Source organism: Apodemus sylvaticus, chromosome 5 (genome assembly GCF_947179515.1).
Source record: "Apodemus sylvaticus chromosome 5, mApoSyl1.1, whole genome shotgun sequence".
NCBI lineage: Eukaryota > Metazoa > Chordata > Mammalia > Rodentia > Muridae > Apodemus > Apodemus sylvaticus.
In genome coordinates this window covers 163,071,384-163,089,752 of record NC_067476.1, presented here as the reverse complement: position 1 = coordinate 163,089,752, position 18,369 = coordinate 163,071,384, and the positions used below count along the sequence as shown (strand labels likewise).

Below are 18,369 nucleotides of genomic sequence, written 5' to 3'. Positions count from 1 at the left end.
TGCCTGTCTGCAGCAGCATGTGCTGGCCGGCTCGTAATGACTGTTTCTGTGCTTCTGTCTGTAGCAGCCCAGAGAGGCTGCTGTCCACTCCAGAGTTTCCTTCCTCTCGTGTGCTTCTCACAGATGGCATGGGACCCGCTGGGGTGTTTGCAGTGTGACTTATGCGTATGAGGGAAGATGGAGTTCAGTTAGGTTGTATGCGGTGGTCCAGGCCAGACAGAGCTCAGATCCGTGGGCAGAACTGGTGCATCTTCAGAGAAGTGAAGGAAACTCCCCTGGGCTACCATGGAGGCTCAGTGGCAGGCTCTGTGGCTGGCAGTCTCCCACTGTGGTCACCCTCAGGCAGTGCTATAAGGTCTGGGCACTGGCCTGGCAGGTGCAGGAGTCTCACCTTGGAATCAAAGCTGCCAGCTTGACCTCAGACAACCTCACAGATAGTCTGAGATGGGATTCATCCATCTGACACAGGAGTGGGGCTTCTTGGCTTTACCTACCTCTGAGCCAGGATATCTGAGGGTCTCCTGTCCTTTCTGACCAGCACAGACTTCTTAGAGCAACTTGGAATGAGCAAGGTGACTTGTGGTGGGATTTCAAGGCAGGCTGGGCCTTTGAGCACCACACATGGGCCTCTGAGGCTCCTTCTTATACCATCTGTCTGCGATGAACACCGTCCTCCTGAGGAGTGCTCCTCAAAGCCGTTCAGGCCGCTGTGGCATGTCATCTCCTCTACTGGGAAGAAGCTCAAAGCTGCATCTTTTGGCTTCCCTTTGGCCTGGTTCTCATGGTGACTATACCATCCAAAGACTGCCACCTGAGGGTCCTGAAGTCAGGAGAGTTGTGTGGTTTCTGCACCCTGATATCTGTACTCCAGCAGTCTAGCATGGGCAGAAGGGTGTATAGCTGGGAGCGCAGGTAGCCCTAACATAGCAGAGGGACTCAGCTCTGTATGACAATCCCAGGACCCCATGACACTGACACCTGGCTCAGGAGTGCTGTCCTGATTGTTTTAATTAATTAATTAATTAATTGTTGTTGTTATTTGTCGATTTAACACAAGCTAGAGTTATTTAGGAAGAAGAACCTTAGTGGAGAAAATGTCTACATCATGTTACCTGTAGGCAAGTCTGCAGGGCTATTTTGTTGATTAATGGCTGATGTGGGTGAGCATAGTTCACTTTGGGCGGTGCCATCCCCTGAGCTACCAGTGCTCCTGAGTGCTATGAGAAAGCAAACTGAGCAAGCCACGAGGGGTGAGCCAGCAAGCAGCGTTCCTCCAAGGCTCCTGACCGGGGCTCCATGCTTCAGTTTCTGCCTTGAGTTTATGCCGGACTGTGGTCAGAAAGTGTCCTGGTGTTTTATCACAGCAATAGAAGTCTGGTTAAAACAAGTGAGTTTGTGTCTGAGTGTGGTGATGGATCAGCTCCTGACAAGGCTACCTTGTGTGAGTTCCCTGACCTTCTGTGGTGCCTGTGGCAAGGCCTGGTCTAGACCAGGGGTGGCCCTAGTGTGGGACTGGCACTAATCTGACAGCTAAGAGTTCCTGCACTGTCACAGAAGGTGGCTGCCACACTGAGCACTGCTCAGCAGCCCTCTAGAAGGGCTGTCCATCCAGGCCGAGGTCAGAGGATGTCTGTGCCAGGGCTGTCACTTGCAGGTCAGGGTCAGTGGCTGCTTCCCTTAGAGTCTGAATCTGGTCTTTCTTCCTCTTGTCTGCTAGATGTAGAGCAATCAGACGGAACCCGGAGAGAGGCCTTCCAGCTTTCTCAGGGCCTCCCTGGCTGAAGCACCAGTGCCTCTCCAGGCTGAGCAACCTGGTCAAACCTTTAATCCCTCCTTCCCTGGGCCTGTTGCTTGTGGTTATGGCCAGCGGGACTCACAAGTCTGCAGGGGGCCTGAGCCGCTCTGCTTGTCAGCCATCTACTGTTTGGCCACTAGATGGCGCCGTGGTCCAGGAGGACAGGATAGGGACAGGCTGTACACCTTCTTTCCCCTCCTCTCCTCTCCACGTGGCAGCCACTTTTCGGGGTTTGGTCCCAGCTGTTCCCTGTGGGCTGTGTACCTGGAGCCCTATGTCCTGGCCCTCCACTGTGTTGGGGACCAGAGGCTCATAGGGTAGACTGATTGGGGCCCAGTGGGAGAGTATCTACCTATGTGCCTGGCAAAGTATTTGTTGTTACTATTATGGATACATGTCCCCCCTCACTTTGCCTCTGGGGGTGACCTTCTGACCTGGCCTGCAGTCTGTCATCTCTTCAGGGATGGACTGGACTGTGTTCACAGAGGGGTTGGGTCATAGGACTCAACCATGGACTTGGGAGTCCTGGATGCAGATGCTGGTATACAGAGAGAGAGGTGGCTGAGACCCGGGCTCCATAGAATATTGGGAGGCCCGGAAGTGGTTATCATGTGTGCTGCACACTGAGATAGATTTAGTCATATGATTTAGATTCTGTCTCTAGGGTCTTCCCTCCCAGGGTGGGGTGGGGGTGGGGCAGGGTGGAGGTCTGCTCCTCTGGCCCATGACTGGAGGCCCACAGTGGTCTTTCTATACTCTAGTTGGGCGAATACATACATGTTCAGCAAGAACTATTGACCACTGATGTCCCAGTGTCCAGTGTTATAGCCTGTCTTTACCGGTTTCCCTGTCTGCTGATGGGAATCACAAGGGGCCAGCCCCTGTCTACTGAGGACCAAGGTTGAAGGGGACTCTTGCTTATAGAGCACACATGCCCATAGCTAAAGCCCAGCTGGGTGTCTCCCAGGCAGGTACCCAATGCACAGGCACACACGTCTCTCCAAATGCTGTGGTCGCCCGATTGGTCAGCTCCTCCAGACTTTACAAAGGACCCAGCAATATGTCAGCTATCACTTAATCTTGGGGCACGCCCCACCCCTAACTTCCTAGGGCTTTCTCCACAGGAGTGTCTGGGCCCATTCTTTCCCACTAGAAGGGGCTGGCATGGTGTCCCTCTCTTTATGACTCGCCTGTGCCTCGATATTCATTACCCAGGATCCATTCAGCTCTTCTCCCACAGAGAGAGAAGGAAGTGCCTGTGAATGACAGCTTAGGACCGGCCTCTCTGCGAGAACCTGAGGTACTCACTGTGCTTGTGGTGAATTCTGGAGGGTTGTCATTTACGTCTGTCACCGTGATGATGGCAGTGGCTGTGTTCGAGAGACCATAATTTAGGTTTCCTTCCATGTCAGTGGCCTGGACGATGACGGTGTACTGCTGGACTTTCTGGAGGGGAAAGACAGCACATCAGTCTCGGTTCAATAGATGGGAACACCGGCTTCCTTGGTGCGGTCAATTCTTGGCACAGGCTGCCTGGAACTCCCTGGAGCTGTGGGAACCTGCTGTTGCCTGGTGGTAGGAGGCTGTGGCAGAAGGAGGCTGGCCACGCCTGTTTCTCAGCAGCCTTCAATGGGTGCAGTCACTTTTGGTGTTAAGGCAGAAAGGGCAGGTCAGGGTTCAGAGGGAACCTGCACAGTCTTCAGTGTGACAGAGAAGACAGCCTGCAAGGTGCCAGGCTAAGGGGTTGGGGTAAGGCTGAACTGCCAGCTAGAGTAGGAGTCAGGGAAGGAAAGAGAGGCTAGCGAATGCAAGACACAGAGGTTTGGGTTCACAAGTGCTCCGTGAAGGAGCAGTGAGCACCTGGACGCAGGTGTGGTCAGCGAGGCAAGCAAAGAATAATGATATTCTGTATCAGGCACTGCGGGGATCATGTGACCCTCCCCTGCTCACTGCCCGCACCCGGAGAGTCACGTGGCCCCTCTGCTCACTGCTTTCACAGAGAGGCAGAGGCACTGGAATCTCATGCCTTTCTTGACCAGGGGCAGCACAGCTGTGGGAGTAAGTGAGAGCTCCTGACCAGCAGGGGGCAGCTCTGTGGGGACCCCGCCCACTTCTCAAAGGCACTGCTGGGAGGCAGGGTAGAAAGGACCCCTCTGGAATGTCCTCTAGATGACTTAAACCTCTATTCCTGTTCTTCTGAGAGGCTAGGAAAGGCCAGTTCTCACCACATGACTCAGGGAAGCGTGTGTGAGTTCCAGACATCGGCTCCAAGAAAATCATAAGCAGTGGGTGGGTCATAAGATTCCTCTATCCATCTGTCATTACCCCCAACCATATATTCCTCCATCTACCCAGCATCCCTCTCTCTAATATATATGTTTATATATGAACACATGTGCGTGCATGTGAATGTGTGCACACGAATGGCTGTTAGAATGTGTGTATGCCCGTATGCATGTATATGTATATATTCATATGTGTGTTGTGTACATACCTGTAGGTAGGTCTCTGTTCATGTGTGTAGTGTACATGTGTGTGTGCAGCAGCATGCCACTAGAGGGCGAGCTGGGCTTGCTTCTGGACAGCAGGACCCTGGGAAGGAAGCTAGTCCAACAAGATGAGATAAAATACTGCAGGGACCCAGAAAAACCCTGGCTTATTGTGGCTGGGGCAGGTCAGCCATGCTTTAGAGTCTACTATCAGCCTCTGAGCCCCCATGCCCCTGAGTCTGGCAGTCTCTACACGGGTATTACCCCTCCATAGAGACAGAAGGAGGTGTAAGGTGCAGTAGGCATACTATGTTTGGGGTCACCCCTATAACAGCTTTCCCGTGGCACCCCTTCCCCAGCTCCCATTGGGTACAGAGAGCAGGGCTCCTGGATCTGGCCCCAGTATCGGTGGCAGCAGAGTTGCAGTGAATTCATTAAAGAGCGATCCAACCATTTTCAAGTTAGAGATCAGGAAGATAACCAGAATGGCCATCCCTGGGGCTTTCATTCACATCCCTGCAGCCCAGCATGCAGATTCCGCAGAACATCCATCAATAATGCATCAGTCAGCCTGCCCTAGAAAGCAGCAAAGATTCCTTGCCAGCCTGGATGCTTGTCCAGCTAGCTGCCCTCTCCAGGTCAGGCTGAGCCCATGCTGGGAGCTCCCAGCTTCCCCTCAGGCGCTGCCCCGGTGCTGAGACTGCCTTACCCCCAGGGCTGCACAAGCCATTCTGGGCTCTCTGATCCTAGCAGGCGGTCAGTATGGGGGGGGGTATAAATTGAGGCCGAGAGCTAAAACATATGAACCCCTGAATCCCTCCATCATCCACAGAGGCCAACGGTATTGTTGGCCATTCAGAGAGAGAATCTCTGGGTCTTCTCGGGCTCAGGGCTGCTGTGTGTCAGCTCTCCCTGGTTTCCCAGGGGTCACTACTCCTGGACTTTCCCATCGGTCACTGTTGGAACCTTTGCCCCCTCAGACATTGAGAAGTGGAGTAGCTGAGACTGTTCTGCTGCTCAGTATCTAGAGACAGTTTTGTGCCTGAGAGTGGGGTAAGAGGGTTTGCAGGGCCAGCTGTGGGGCCGAGGGGCACAAGGGTGCTGTGGAAACTGAAAACTTGGACCTAAAGTTGGCATGCAACCTGGTAATCCCACACAAATGGTGTCCACCAGTGTGCACACAGCACCATCCACAAAGGCAAGTTCTTGGCGGGTGCTTGAAGCCTAGTGTGTCCACATAATGTAGTGGGATGGAGTTTCTCTCAGCCCAGACAAACCTCAGAGCCATTATGTCAGATGAGAAGAGCCAGACCCAGAAATTCGTAAGGATGTCCTTATTAAGACAACGTGTTCACACCAGGCAAGGCCATGGATAGAGGCTGCCTGTGGGGGTAAAGAGGGTGGCACCAGCACTGTAGGGCTTCTCCCTGGGGTGATGAGAGTGCCGTGTCCCACTGCTGAGGCTTTCCTTGCCTGGGGTTCAGTGGGGGAGATGTGTGCACCTCACTGGGTGCCCAGGTGGGCGCTTGATAGAGAAGAGTCAGTACCAGGAAGTCATCTAAGTGCTGCCAAGGCCGCCAGCAGAGGGCCTGGGTCTTGGGCAAACCTCCACTGACAGTGCTAGTCCCTGAGATCTGGGCTTCCCAAGCATCCTCACTGGAGGCCATGAGTGAACACCAGGTTCTGGGGCTGGAGAGATGGCTCAGTAGTTCAGAACGTGTGCTGTTCTTGCAGAGGACCTGAGTTCGATTCCTCCAGGAGCTGAACTCATCTGCACTCACTTGTTTTCTCTCTCTGTCTCTGTCTCTGTGTCTCTGTCTTTCTCTGTCTCTCTCTGTCTCTATCTTTCTGTCTTTCTCTTTCTCTCTTTCTGTCATCTATGTCCCTGTCTCTGTCTTTCTCTTTCTCTCTGTCTCCCTCTGTCATCTGTTTCTGTCTTTCTCTGTCTCTCTGTCTCTATCTCTCTGCCTTTCTCTGTCTCTCTATTTCCTTCTCTCTGTCTCTGTCTTTCTCTGTCTCTATCTCTCTGTCTTTCTCTGTCTCTGTCTGTCTCTGTCTTTCTCTGTCTTGGTCTTTCTGTCTCTTTCTCTCTGTCTCTGTCTCTCTCTGTCTGCCTCTCTCTGTCTCTGTCTCTCTCTGACTCTGTCTCTCTGTCTCTCTCTCTCTCTCTCTCTCTCTCTCTCTCTCTCACACACACACACACATCTAAAAACCACATAATTAAAAAAAACAATAAAAATAAATCTTTAAGCTCCAGTCCCGCCTGAAGCTTCCAGCTGCTGAGCCAAAGGATGCGTTTCTTGCTCAGACTTCAGCATTGCTTGCTGCGGGCCTGTGGTGGCTGGCGTGGTGACTCTGCCTCCACTGTCTGGGGTGGGTGGGTGGTGGCAGCGAGCTACAGAACCACTCATGGGCTCCTCCTGCCTAGACCTGCCACCTGCTCTTGGAGCCTTTCTGACACGTGAGCGGGCTCCCCTCCTATGTCTTTCCAGCCAGCAGCTCTTTCTGCTGCATCAAAAGCTGAGAGAATGCAGCTCCTCTCAGTGGGGTGCACACAGCCCCTCCTCCCCACTGCTGCTGCCTGCGGGGAGCCGGCAGCCTAGCAAGCCTCAGGCTTGGCACCCGCATTGGGTGGAGTCAGCTGCTCTGCTCTGCTCTCCACAGCCACACTGTCTGTCTACCTCTCCTCTCCATCAAGAACCACCCATCACAACAGAAGGAGGCTGGAGTGTCAGAAATGTCCCTGCTTAAGCAGGGAGGGCTGAGGGATCCAGGCTCCTTCTCAGCCCTTTCTGGCAACCTCTCTGCCTCCAGGCTGCTGCCTCAAACCACAGGCTGCACCCTGTCCCCCTCACTTTCCTTTTTGCCCTCCAAGGTTGGCTCCAGGACAGCTCATTCCAAATGAGGACCGCTGACATTTGTGGGCAGATCAGACTCTGTTGCTAAACATCCCATGCTCTATGAAGGCGCTGGGCAGTATCCATAGACTCTGCCCACGAGGTGCTAGGAGCCAATCACAGATACCGGCGGTGTAGTAGTGTCCCAAGGGGGACACTGAGATGCAGGGCTCCGAGGAAGAAAGCAGACAGTAAATACAGGAAAACAGTCACTTCAGACAACGGCGAGGACTATGCACATGGATGCAGGGAGGTCGGCATGGGGTGCTAACTGAGTTAACCATCTCCTCTTAATATTCTTGGAGAGGACTGTGGGCAGCAGAGGAAATGGTTCATAATAAGGCCTTGGGGGAGGTGGTACACGTGTGTGTGTGTGTGTGTGTGTGTGTGTGCGCACTTCAGGAAGTTTGGCCTATGATGGGGAGTGCTGTCTTGAGTATATAAAGTTATCAAAAGCCAGGTCTAGGATTAGTCAGAGCAAGGGAGGAAACCATGGAAGGGTAGAGAAGATGAGCATGGTCACATGCGTGAGTGTGTGTGTGTGTGTGTGTGTGTGTGTGTGTAAGCACAGGAGAAGATGAGTGTGGTCACATGTGTGTGTGTATGTGTGTGTAAGCACAGGAAAAGAGTGTGAACACGTGTGTGTGAATGTGTGTGTAAGCACAGGAGATGAGGGTGGTCACAAGATGAAGCACTAGTCTTCTCCTGTGCTGACACACATGTGCCCACGCTCATCTTCTCCTGTGCTTACACACACACACACACACACACACACACACACACACATACACACACACAGGAAGCTCGAGGGACCAGAAAGGGCAGATGGAGATGAGAGCAGGTAACATCTGAGGTGAGACCTGTCTGAGAGATGGGAAATTGGAACCCAGGGAGTCTGCTGCCTAGACACTTGTAACCAAAAGGACACCTTCCTTTCTGCTCTGGGCTGGGGACCATGGTGCTTTGACACTCTTTCCTTCTCTCTGTTGGTAGTAGTTGGGAGTAATGCTTCCTGGAAGCAAACACTCGATGCCCAGTGCAGCCAGCCAGGGGGTGGTACCGTGTGTGTGTGTGTGTGTGTGTGTGTGTGTGTGTGTGTGGTGTTTATGTGTGTGTGTGTGGTGTTTATGTGTGTGTATGTGGTATGTGTGTATGTGGTGTGTGTGTGTGTGTGTGTGTGTGTGCACTCAGAGGTTGTAGACACTTGGGCTCAGGCAGTTTCTGGCCTCTAAGTCCCTCCAGAGAAGCATGCAGGGAGGTGAGCACCATGCTTTCGAAGGATCCAGAGGATTTATGTACAAAGCCTGCTTAAACACTGGCAAAGTTCAGAGATAACCAATAGATACAGCGTCCATCTGTGGCTGCGGCTGTTGTCTCTGGCTGCCTGTTTGAGACCTCGGATCTGAAACCCCATGGGAGGAGAGGGCCCTGCTGCAGCAGGTGACACGGACTGTCTTGGGCTGCTCTGGCTACTCTGCACCCCAACCTCTGGTGATTGCCACAGGGAAAGATCTCAGTGTCTGGACTGATGGATGGAGGGATACTGTGGATGCATACAGGGAGGTGTGTGTGTGTGTGTCTATATGAAGGTACAATGCAGGCACAGGTTGGACTTGGCTTGGAGACTGTGACTGGGTGATCCTGAGCTAAGCTATGCTCTGCCCTGCTGCTTGTCAGAGCCCAGGAAGACCCTGATCTGGGGACTGAGACCAACCTGTCTGGATTTGTCACTATCCCTTCACACTTAGAGGTAAATGAAGGTCACAGTGTGGGCATTCCTATCTCTTTGCTTGGCCTCCATGGTGGTCTCTTTGACCATGCCTTTGAAGGCCACTTCTGGTAGCCCTTGAAGGAAGAGGTCAGGGGAGAGGAAAATAGGCAAGAGCAGAAAGCACGGGACTCTCCTGTGCAAGCACCGCAGTGGATGGGTGTGGGAGGACTCAAGATGGAGGCAAGCACAGCCCCGCGGGTCCTGCAGGGCTCCTGACACAGGGACGGGTGCTGCTGGCATTCCATCCCAGCTTCCTCTGCCGGCCGCCACCTCCGTGCTCCCTGCTGACACCTGCCCCGGCTCTCCAGGGCTCCCGGTCAGCCTGGCCAGAACAGCTGTGGGTGTGAGCAGGTTCCGGTCCTGCCAGCTCCCTTGGTGCTTAGGCCATGTTTCAGGGCCCTTCAGGCTCTCTGGGCAGGCCGTGGCTGGACCTCAGCGCTGCCGGGGGAGAGCAATGTTAGGGCCCAGTGCCAGGTTGCTGGATCCCTGGGGTTTGCTTGCTTTTGTCCTGAGTGGAGCTGGGAAGGTAGCTGAGACAGGGTCTGTGGTTTTGTTTCCATCTTTGGAAAAGGAAGGACAGTGTCCTGCTTTCTCTGGCCTTGATCCTTTTGAGTGGCTGCCAAGCGGAGGTTGTAGGGAGGTGTTGTCTGGGAAGCTCTGGAAACGCTTGGAGAAGGCATGCCTTAAAATCCCCATGCAGATGTCCTTGCCAACAACATGTCACACGTTTCTGAATGTGTCTGTACATTTTGGGACATGTCTGAGTGTCACTGGAGTTTCTGGACACGTCTGAATATTTGTGGATATTTTTGGAAGTGCCTGGATGTCTCTGGGTTTGCTGGGGTGGCATCTTGCAGGCAGCCCTGCTCCTGGGGGTGCCTGTATCACCATACACTGCTCTGCCCTTGCCAAGATGTTTTCCCGTGGAGCCAATGATTAAAAACTTGGGTTGGGGTGCAGCTTGGTGCTGGAGCCCTGGGGTCAGTTCCTGGTACTAGAAAAAGTCTAAAAAGCAAGCAGCCTCTCTGTTTGCCTGGGGTGGCCAGAGAGAGGCTCATCTGTTTTTCTACAATGCTCTGCAGAGCTTCCTGTCAGGTACCTTTACCATGGCAATCTGTCCTGCCTCTCTCTTGTGCATGGCCAGACATGGCTATGACAGAGCAGCACACACACACACACACACACACACGCACACGCACACGCACATGCACACGCACACACAGAGTGTGACCACAGGAGCAACTGCTTGGAGCATGACTCTCCATACGTGTCCTTCATGTCCCCAATGTCCGCAAGCCAGATCCTCTTGAGGGAGACCTCAGCCCTGCTTCCTGCAAGGCCCACCTCAGGTAGGGCCCTCTGAGAAGAAAAAAAGGAACAGAAAGGCTTCCAACCTGGCAGTCCAGACGCCAGAGGAAGAACCTGAGAGAAGGGGCTTTCACCTCTCGGCAGGGACTCGGTGGTCTGTGGCAGCAAGGGCTGTAAGATGGTCTTGTGATAGATGTACCACTGTGTTGCTGTCTGCCTTTCTGGCATGCAGCTGAAGTATTGCTCATGGCTGAGAGGCCTAAGGGGGCCTTAAGTAAGAACAGACCAAAATCCAGAGCAAGATGGGATCACATCACGGCTCACTAGGTGGCTTTCCTAGTAGATTAAGCAGCAGTGTTTCTATGTGGGACACAGTTATAACAAAATATCATCCCGTCCCTTCCTGTCCCTTCCTGTGCTGACTCCATCGCATGTTCTAGTCTCCCCATCCTCCCTCCTATGGCCCCTCTCTTCCTTAGGCTTCTCCTCCTTCTGACACTGTCTGGTGACTGTCCTCCTTGTGTCTCTCTCAGATCTTCCTCCACGTGATTCTTACTGGACCCCAGTTTGTAGGTCTGGGCGCACCCAAGTCCAGATGACCTTTCCAGGTCCTAATGTCTTATCTCAAGGACGTTTTCCCAAAAGGGGTAAAGAAGCTCCTGGCCTCCAAATGCTAGATGAGGGTGCATTTTCGGTGCCACCATTTTGTCCAGTACGGACACTAAGTGGACCAGGCCTGTGGTTGGGCAATGACTCCAGGGACTCTGGGTCTCAAGGTATTGGGGTCTCTCCCTCACTCCTGGCCTAGAGAGTTTCTGCTACTCTGCACCCTGGCTTGGCTCTTCTATGTGAGGATATGATGTCTATCTGTCTCCATCTGTGCCAACCTGGTGGGTTGTTTCTGGGGACAGACAACAGCTGGCTCACTGTCAGTGGAGGCTCTAAGGTAGGAGAGACCTTGAAGCAGTCCCAAGCAGGTTGAGCCGTGATCCTCACCGTGGTTAGTGGGTACAATGGCCTTTCATTTCTGGCTGAGAGGTAGGCCACACTGCTACTGCACCTTCCCAGAGGCTCTCCTCTGGCTCTGTGGCACCACCTTAGCCCAGTTTGAGAGATTCAGCTCCCAGCTGCTGGGAACTGGTGGGAGATGTCCCTTCTAAGCTGATTCCAACTGTAATGGTTTGATATGCTCTGCCCAGGGAGTGGCACTATTACGAGGTGTGGCCCTGTTGGAGTAGGTGTGCGCCCCTGTGGGCGTGGGCTTTAAGACCCTCATCCTAGCTGCCTGGGAGCCAGTCTTCTGCTAGCAGCCTTCAGATGAAGATGCAAAACTCTTAGCTCCTTCTGTACCATGCCTGCCTGGGTGCTGCCATGGTCCCACCTTGATGATAATGGACTGAACCTCAACCTGTAAGCCAGCCCCAGTTAAATGCTGTCCTTATAAGAGTTGCTCCAGTCATGGTGTCTGTTCACCCTAAGACATACCCCTCCTTCCCCTCCACCATGAGGGTGCTGAGTGCCCAGGCAATACCCCATCTCTATGTAGCCTGGGCACTGTTGAAGCTCCTTTACTTCTGGGAAGCTAAAGGCCCGTGGGTTCCAGAGTTCTTCTTTGGCTCCTCTTGGTGGGTATAGCCTGACTGATCATCCTTGAAGCCATCGGCTTGTCCTATGGGTCAGCCTCCCCTGCCATTCAGGAACCTTGTTTCTAGAGCATCATCTGTCCCTCACACCCTGGGCTGGTTGTCTTCTCTGATTCCAGAGCCTCCTGTCTTCTGGCTGGACATGGCTTTGTCTGTGTTGGGCCTTCTGAAGCCAGTTAGCTGTGGGCTGTGACTTTCCTACAACTGTAGGGATCAGAACTTTTGGTACTTGGCATATGTGAAAGTTTCAGAATGTGGAAGTGCCAGGAGTTCTGTCCATAGGGAGGAACTGCTATGCAGTCCTGGCTGCAGAGACGCCCTGATGACCCCAGCCTGTCATGATGGTCCACACTCTGAACAGAAGCTGGCCTGGGCTCAGGTGGTGATCATCACCAATCCAGCGGAAGACAAGACATTTACAGAGTATCCCCGAGGGATGTTCATGCTCACAAGAGGCCACATGTAGGGACAGTTATCTTTCCTTAGTATGTTGACTTCTGCATGTGGTGTCAGCAGAGGGCAGAGTGAGTGACAAAGAGCTGTGGGTGGTGACTCTGTGGCATAGAGCTGACCAGTCCTGAAGCCTTCTTGTCCCTGGACCCTCAAGTTCTCTGTTCTGTCTGTGTTTTAGGGTTTCATGGTGTCAGCTAAAATGGTCTCTCTGACTTCTGTTGACACCGATGAAGACGGAGATCAGGGAAGGAGCACAAGAGAGTTTGTGAAGGCAGAGGACAGTCCCTGGTGTGTAGGGAGAGACAAAAGGGTCTTCGCAGCTCAGCACAACTAACTTACTCAGTGCCCCAGTGGTTTCAAGGACCATTTGAAAGGACACGGGACAGGCAGGCACATGAGGCTCAGGGAAGGCCACAGCCTGCATCAGAACTTTCTTACCACGCTGTGGGATGAAGGCCTGGTATTTCCTTTTTCGGGCTGACTTCTTTTCTACCAAAGAGAAGTAGCTTTTGTGATAAGAAAAAAGATCGATAGTCGTTACCACAGAAAAGGCTTGTTTCTGCAAAGGTCTGATAGCATGGGGCTGCTGGAACCCTGAGAGCTGCATTCAGCGAGGCCTGGGAGGTAAGGGGCCTGTGACCCCACGCACGCCACGCTTGAGTCAGGAGACATTTGGAAGAGCAGAGGCCAGGCTGACAGCTCTGTAGCTATGTGTGTGGGGTTGCCCTGTCTTCCTTCACTTGCTCTTTCTTTCTTTCTTTCTTTCTTTCTTTCTTTCTTTCTTTCTTTCTTTCTTTCTTTCTTTCTTTCTTTCTTTCTTTCTTCCTTCCTTCCTTCCTTCCTTCCTTTCCTTCCTTCCTTCCTTCCTTCCTTCCTTCCTTCCTTCCTTCCTTCCTTCCTTTCTTCCTTCCTCTCTCTCTCTCTTTTTTTGCTGGAGAAAACAGAGCTCTTTCCATCTGACAAGAGTGTGGCAGGAGTTTAAATAAATACAGGAAGGGGCTGGTTTGGCTTTCCTCCGGATAGCTTCCATCCCCAGGATAATTAACCTGGCCCACCGTGTCGGGGAGAAATTTGAGACTGAGCAAGGCGACCAGCTGATGGTCACCACATGGTGGGACCTGAACTGGATGGAGCCCACAGCAGTGGAATCAGCCTCACGGGGGTGAGAGTGGAGGTGAGAGTGGAGAGTGTAGCACTGTACAGTTAGCTGCTAATCACGAAGCTCAGCAATCAACCCCCCTGCTGCCTCCGAGCTCAGTTCCCACCTTTGGAGCCTTCAGGAGTGGTGCTCAGCTTCTTATTAGGCCATAAATATTCTAATTAGGGAAGGTGGTGAGATGAGCGGGATTAGCAGGTGGGGCCGGGACCCGAGAGGCACTTGAGCCCCTCGTGCCTCGTCCAAGTCTCTCCTGACATTTAATCATGCAGAAGCGTCACTTCATAGGGCTCTCCTAATTAGACGCATGGCAATCATGCTCTGGAGTTTCCCACTTTCTAAGGAGAGTTCACTGCCTGGAACAGGAAGTGGAGCCAAGGGGGACCTGTCCACAGTTCCCTCCCAAACACCACCTGGGGCATGGTGGTGGACAGGAGTTCCTGACAAGACAGCGGACACTGAGGAGCCTGGATGAGGTAGTTCAGATTTGGCCCGTGCTCATGGCCAGCTGGAGCAGGTAGTGGATGTAATGGAGAAATGGCGCTCTAAAATCTTCCACATAGACTAAGATTCTTGAGCGAGGTAATGCCTTGGCGCTGGCTGGGTCCTATGTGCTCAGTCCTAGTACTCCTTTCTCCAGTTTACAAAGGCCAGGGGACAGTCAACTAACGTGCGGTGAGGTGTCTAGGTGAGGCCAGTGTACCACAGAGGCCTTTGCTAGATGCCAGCAGGAAGCATCTTCAGGTAGCCTGAAGGACAAGGCCCTCAGAGCGCAGGGCAGACACCTGCACCAGGAAAGCCTCCTACAGAGGCACTATACTTACCAGTGGCCCCCCAGTCCCGAGGCAGAGAACCTGAGAATCTGAGAACTTGAGAAAGAACATTCTGGGGGCTTCCTACCACCAGGGAGCTCTCTTCTACTGGGAAGAAGGAATGAGGAGGACAGAGAGCAGGGAGGAGAAGGAGGAGGAGAGGGAGGAAGTGGGTAGAGGAGATAAGGAGGGAGGGGTTGGGTATCAACTGAGCTTCCCAGCAGCCATGACCCATCAACATACCAGGGTCTTGCCAAGGGCATAAAGCCCGCTTCCTCCTAGACAGATCCCTCACCCTCACCGGGTAGCAAATGGCATCTTCAGTGTTCAATTTACAGGTCCCTCTATGGAACCAAGACTTTGAGCCCTCAGCCCAGTGAGCACATGGTGCTGGGCACACAGAGGCAGTTTCTCCAAGGGAAGAGACAGGGGTTTCATGGCAATGAAATGGAAGGACTTTCTGTGGCTCCTAAGGTGTCATGGGCACCAGTTCTACCTCCAGCTCACAAAGGCAGCCAGCCCTAGTAACCCATGGGAAGAACACACAGATGCCAGTGTTCTAGGCTTGAGAGGACCAGTGTCATCAGGGGAGAGGGCCCAGGAACCTGGGTATTTGTGTCCCCAGGTGGTCTTGCTTTCACTGCGGCTGGGCCTGTCACAGACGTGACTTTCTGTGCCTGGGCCCTGGAGACCAGTTACTGGCAGGGGTAACACAGACAGGTCTGTCAAGGGGCCCTTCTAGATCTCTGAGCCCTCCCATCCTGCATCATTCTCCAGTTACAGTTTACTGATTCCCACCTAGAACGACATACCGAGTTAGGGCCTGAATCTGTCCATCGCCTGGGCTGCAGTGCAGGGCATACGGTAGCCGCTCAACTCTCAGAATGGGGCATGCTCTGTATCCCCCGTGCCTCCTGTATTATAGGCCTTTCTTGGGAGAGGCTCAGACCCGAGTCTATTACAGTCCACCTGGGCTCACACACCCCTGCTCTGCAGGAACAAGGGTTCAGCTCAGGCTGTCCTGATTTAGTGGAGAGCAACTTGGTAGGGGATTGGGAGCCACTGGCTGGGTACTGACTCTCTGGGTGATGGCATCAGAAGCTCTCACCAAATGTGTAGATTGGAGCCCTTTTGTCTTTTGTGTGACAATGTCTACTGGTTTGTCCACAGGGCTCTCCTTCTCTAGGTCCCGGACTTGGATGGGTCTCTGTGCCAACGCTGTGGCAATCCTTCCTTACTGGCCCTGTTGTGATCATCCCTGTCTCTTTGAACACAGGAAGGCCAGATCTCCTAGCTAAAGACAGCATGCCAAATGCAGCCATTTTTGTTTGGAATTTAACCCAGTCTCTATCCCTGGCTTTCAAACCTCAAGGATTAACATAGTCATGCCTGAAGCCAGTGCTGTCTGTGTGCTCTTTCCTCTCCTGCAACTCAGCTCTGTTCCTGGAGAATGAGGTGAAAACCAGGGGAGAGAAGAGAATTTTGCTGGAATTGAACATTAGCAATTGAAGTAATTGAGGAAGACAGGAGAAATCAGGTCACCACAGTGTGTCTGATCAGCTCCAGAAGAGGAGGGGGAGAGGAGGAGGAGAAGAGGAGGAGAAGGGAGAGGAGGGAGAAAGAGAAGAGAAGGGGGAGGAGAAGGGAAAGGAGGAGGAGAGGAGGAGGAGAAGGGAGAGGAAGGGGAGAGAGAAGAGGAGGGGGAAGAGGAGGGAGAGGAGGGAGAGGAGGAGGAGAGGAGGAGGGAGAGGAGGAGGGAGAAAGAAGAAGAGGAAGAAGAAGAGGGACAGGAGGAGGAAGAAGAGGAGGGGAAGAAAGAAGGGAAGGGGAGGAGGAGGGAGAGGAGGAGGGAGAAGAGGAGGAAGAGGAGGGAAAGGAGGAGGGAGGAGGGAAAGGAAAAAGAGGAAGAGGAGGAGAAGGAAGAGAAGGAAGAGAGGGAAAAGAAGAGGAGGAGAAGGAAGAGGAAGAGGAGGAGGAGACAGAGGAAAGCACTGAGGTTGAGGTCTGCTCCATCATGCCAGCCCATGCTGGGCTCAGTTTCTCCTTGGAGAGGTGCTGGGACAGGTTGGATGTCTAAAGTATGCTTGGCCCACACCCCGACTCCCAACCTCAGTTGCACACAGCATGAAGACACCTCCTAATGCCTCTCTGTCCGCATCAAGTACACACAGACACAGACTCAGATGCAGATATGAGCACACACATGCATACATGCACCCCTCTGATCCTTAAAGCCCAAAGGCCAGCATTGCCCTTCCATCACAGATGAAGGTCCAGTGGGACTCTGTGCCCTCTGACATGCTGTGGTCACACATCCCAGCTGAGTAGAACCCACAATGGCTTTAAGGCTGACACCCGACCCCTCCTGTCACATAACTACAAAGGGTCATTGTCCATGTACTGCTTTGTGCACTGCTCTAAAGCTTAGACAGTCAGGGACAGTTTGAATTTTCAGAGAGCTCTGAGTTTTCGAGCCAAGTTGGGAACTGAAGGCCTCAGGTGCTCCATAACTCTCAGACCCGCCAACTTCCCCAGATGTGGGCACTCCTGGGGAGGAGCGTGCTTCCTCCTTGCAGCTCACTCCCACAGCTGATCACCAGGAGTCCCCACTTCTGGCAGAGCAGCCCAGGCTTGTGTCAGGGCCCTGCAGACCTGGAGAGTGCGACTGCGGAGCTGCTTCCAGAGCTGCTGACTTGCAAAGGGGACAGCCTTGGCTACCAAGACAGAGATGCCCAGGAAGCTGTGGCCACACTTCTACAAAGGATCCCAGTGTGGCCAGCCTCTGGTCACAGGGTCACAGGGTGCACAGGAAGCCGATCTGTGGTAAGGGCAGACAAATGTCCTGATGCTGCTGGCTGGGCACTGCCAGGTCTTCCAGGACCCTGAAGGTGGGCTGGACAGGGCTAGGTGGTCAGCTCTCCTTTTTCTGGCTGATCTACCTTCTCTTACACAAATTCCAGGTAAGTTGACCATCTTGATGGCCTAGGCAGGCCTGGAGTGCAGGAACACCCACCCTCATATGCCTGTTATGTCAGGGAGGGCTCGCAGCTACTGACTTGTGGTGGTCCAGCTCAGGGAGGTGGACTTCAAGGGACCCCGGACCTGGAGTATAGTGGTAATAGGACTCTGAGAACTAGGGAGTTCACCCCCACTTTTCTGAATCCCTGATGTACTACAGGTACCACTGGGCATGTTGGGGGATCTCACAGGTGTCAGCTGCTGACTCACCCCGAGCGTCGAGCAAGGCCAGTACCCCTCTGGGTCTGTTTCCCCCCAGCCCAAGCACTGAACATCACTGGGATCCCTAACCCGGTGTCCCTTTGGATCAAAGAGCTCCCCCGGAGCTCAGGGCCCATCTCACCTCTCGGTCCAGGCCCGCTGCCACGGTCACGATGTCCCCTGTTTCACTGTTGATGGTGAACATATTCTGGGATGGGCTCTGGGGTGTCTGGGTGACAATCCTGTACCTCACCATGCCATTGGCTGTGGTGCTGTCATCTGCATCGTTGGCTGTGACAGTCATCACGTATGTACCTGGAACAGATAGCAGGTCAGCTGGGGATGGTCTGACCTGCAGACACCTGCCCTGGCACACACCCAGGGCTCTCGATGATGCAATGGCCTGTGTCTGCAGCATCCTTCTACACAGTGTGCTCTAGGAGCTGCCCATTGTCTGAGGTAGCTCTTCAGCTCCCACTGGCGGGTTCCCTGACATTGTTCTGAACATTTCCTTGCTCTGCAGAGGACAGAGCAAACCTTGATGGGGAAGTGCTTTGTCACTACTCGGTGGGTGCTGGCAGCAGGACCTGCCCTGAGTCAGGACTGCCAGCTCCTGAGCTGCAGGGCCTGAGGCTGGGGATGGCAAGACTGCTTCCTGAGGACCAAATGATACTGAGTGAAGTCCTGCTGATGGGTATAAATGGAGGGACTCCATAAAGATACTGTTACGGAAACATAAATAATGCACATAAAATTTTCCCTTAAAAAAAAAAAAGACAAGCCCAAGGTTTTGATATCCTCATGAAATCGAAAATAGCTATCTCCA

At 53.2% G+C, this 18,369-nt stretch overlaps 1 protein-coding gene across 1 annotated transcript in view; it reads right to left on the bottom strand.

The window, feature by feature from the left end:
• Cdh4 (cadherin 4) overlaps window positions 1-18,369 on the bottom strand; it is a 478,659-nt gene that overhangs the window by 23,143 nt on the left and 437,147 nt on the right. The window contains exons 7-8 of the mRNA XM_052184496.1: window positions 17,686-17,858; window positions 3,104-3,241 (exon numbers count right to left, since the gene is read on the bottom strand). Of these exons, the coding sequence (XP_052040456.1) occupies window positions 3,104-3,241; window positions 17,686-17,858 (311 nt within the window). The remainder of the gene's footprint in view (window positions 1-3,103; window positions 3,242-17,685; window positions 17,859-18,369) is intronic.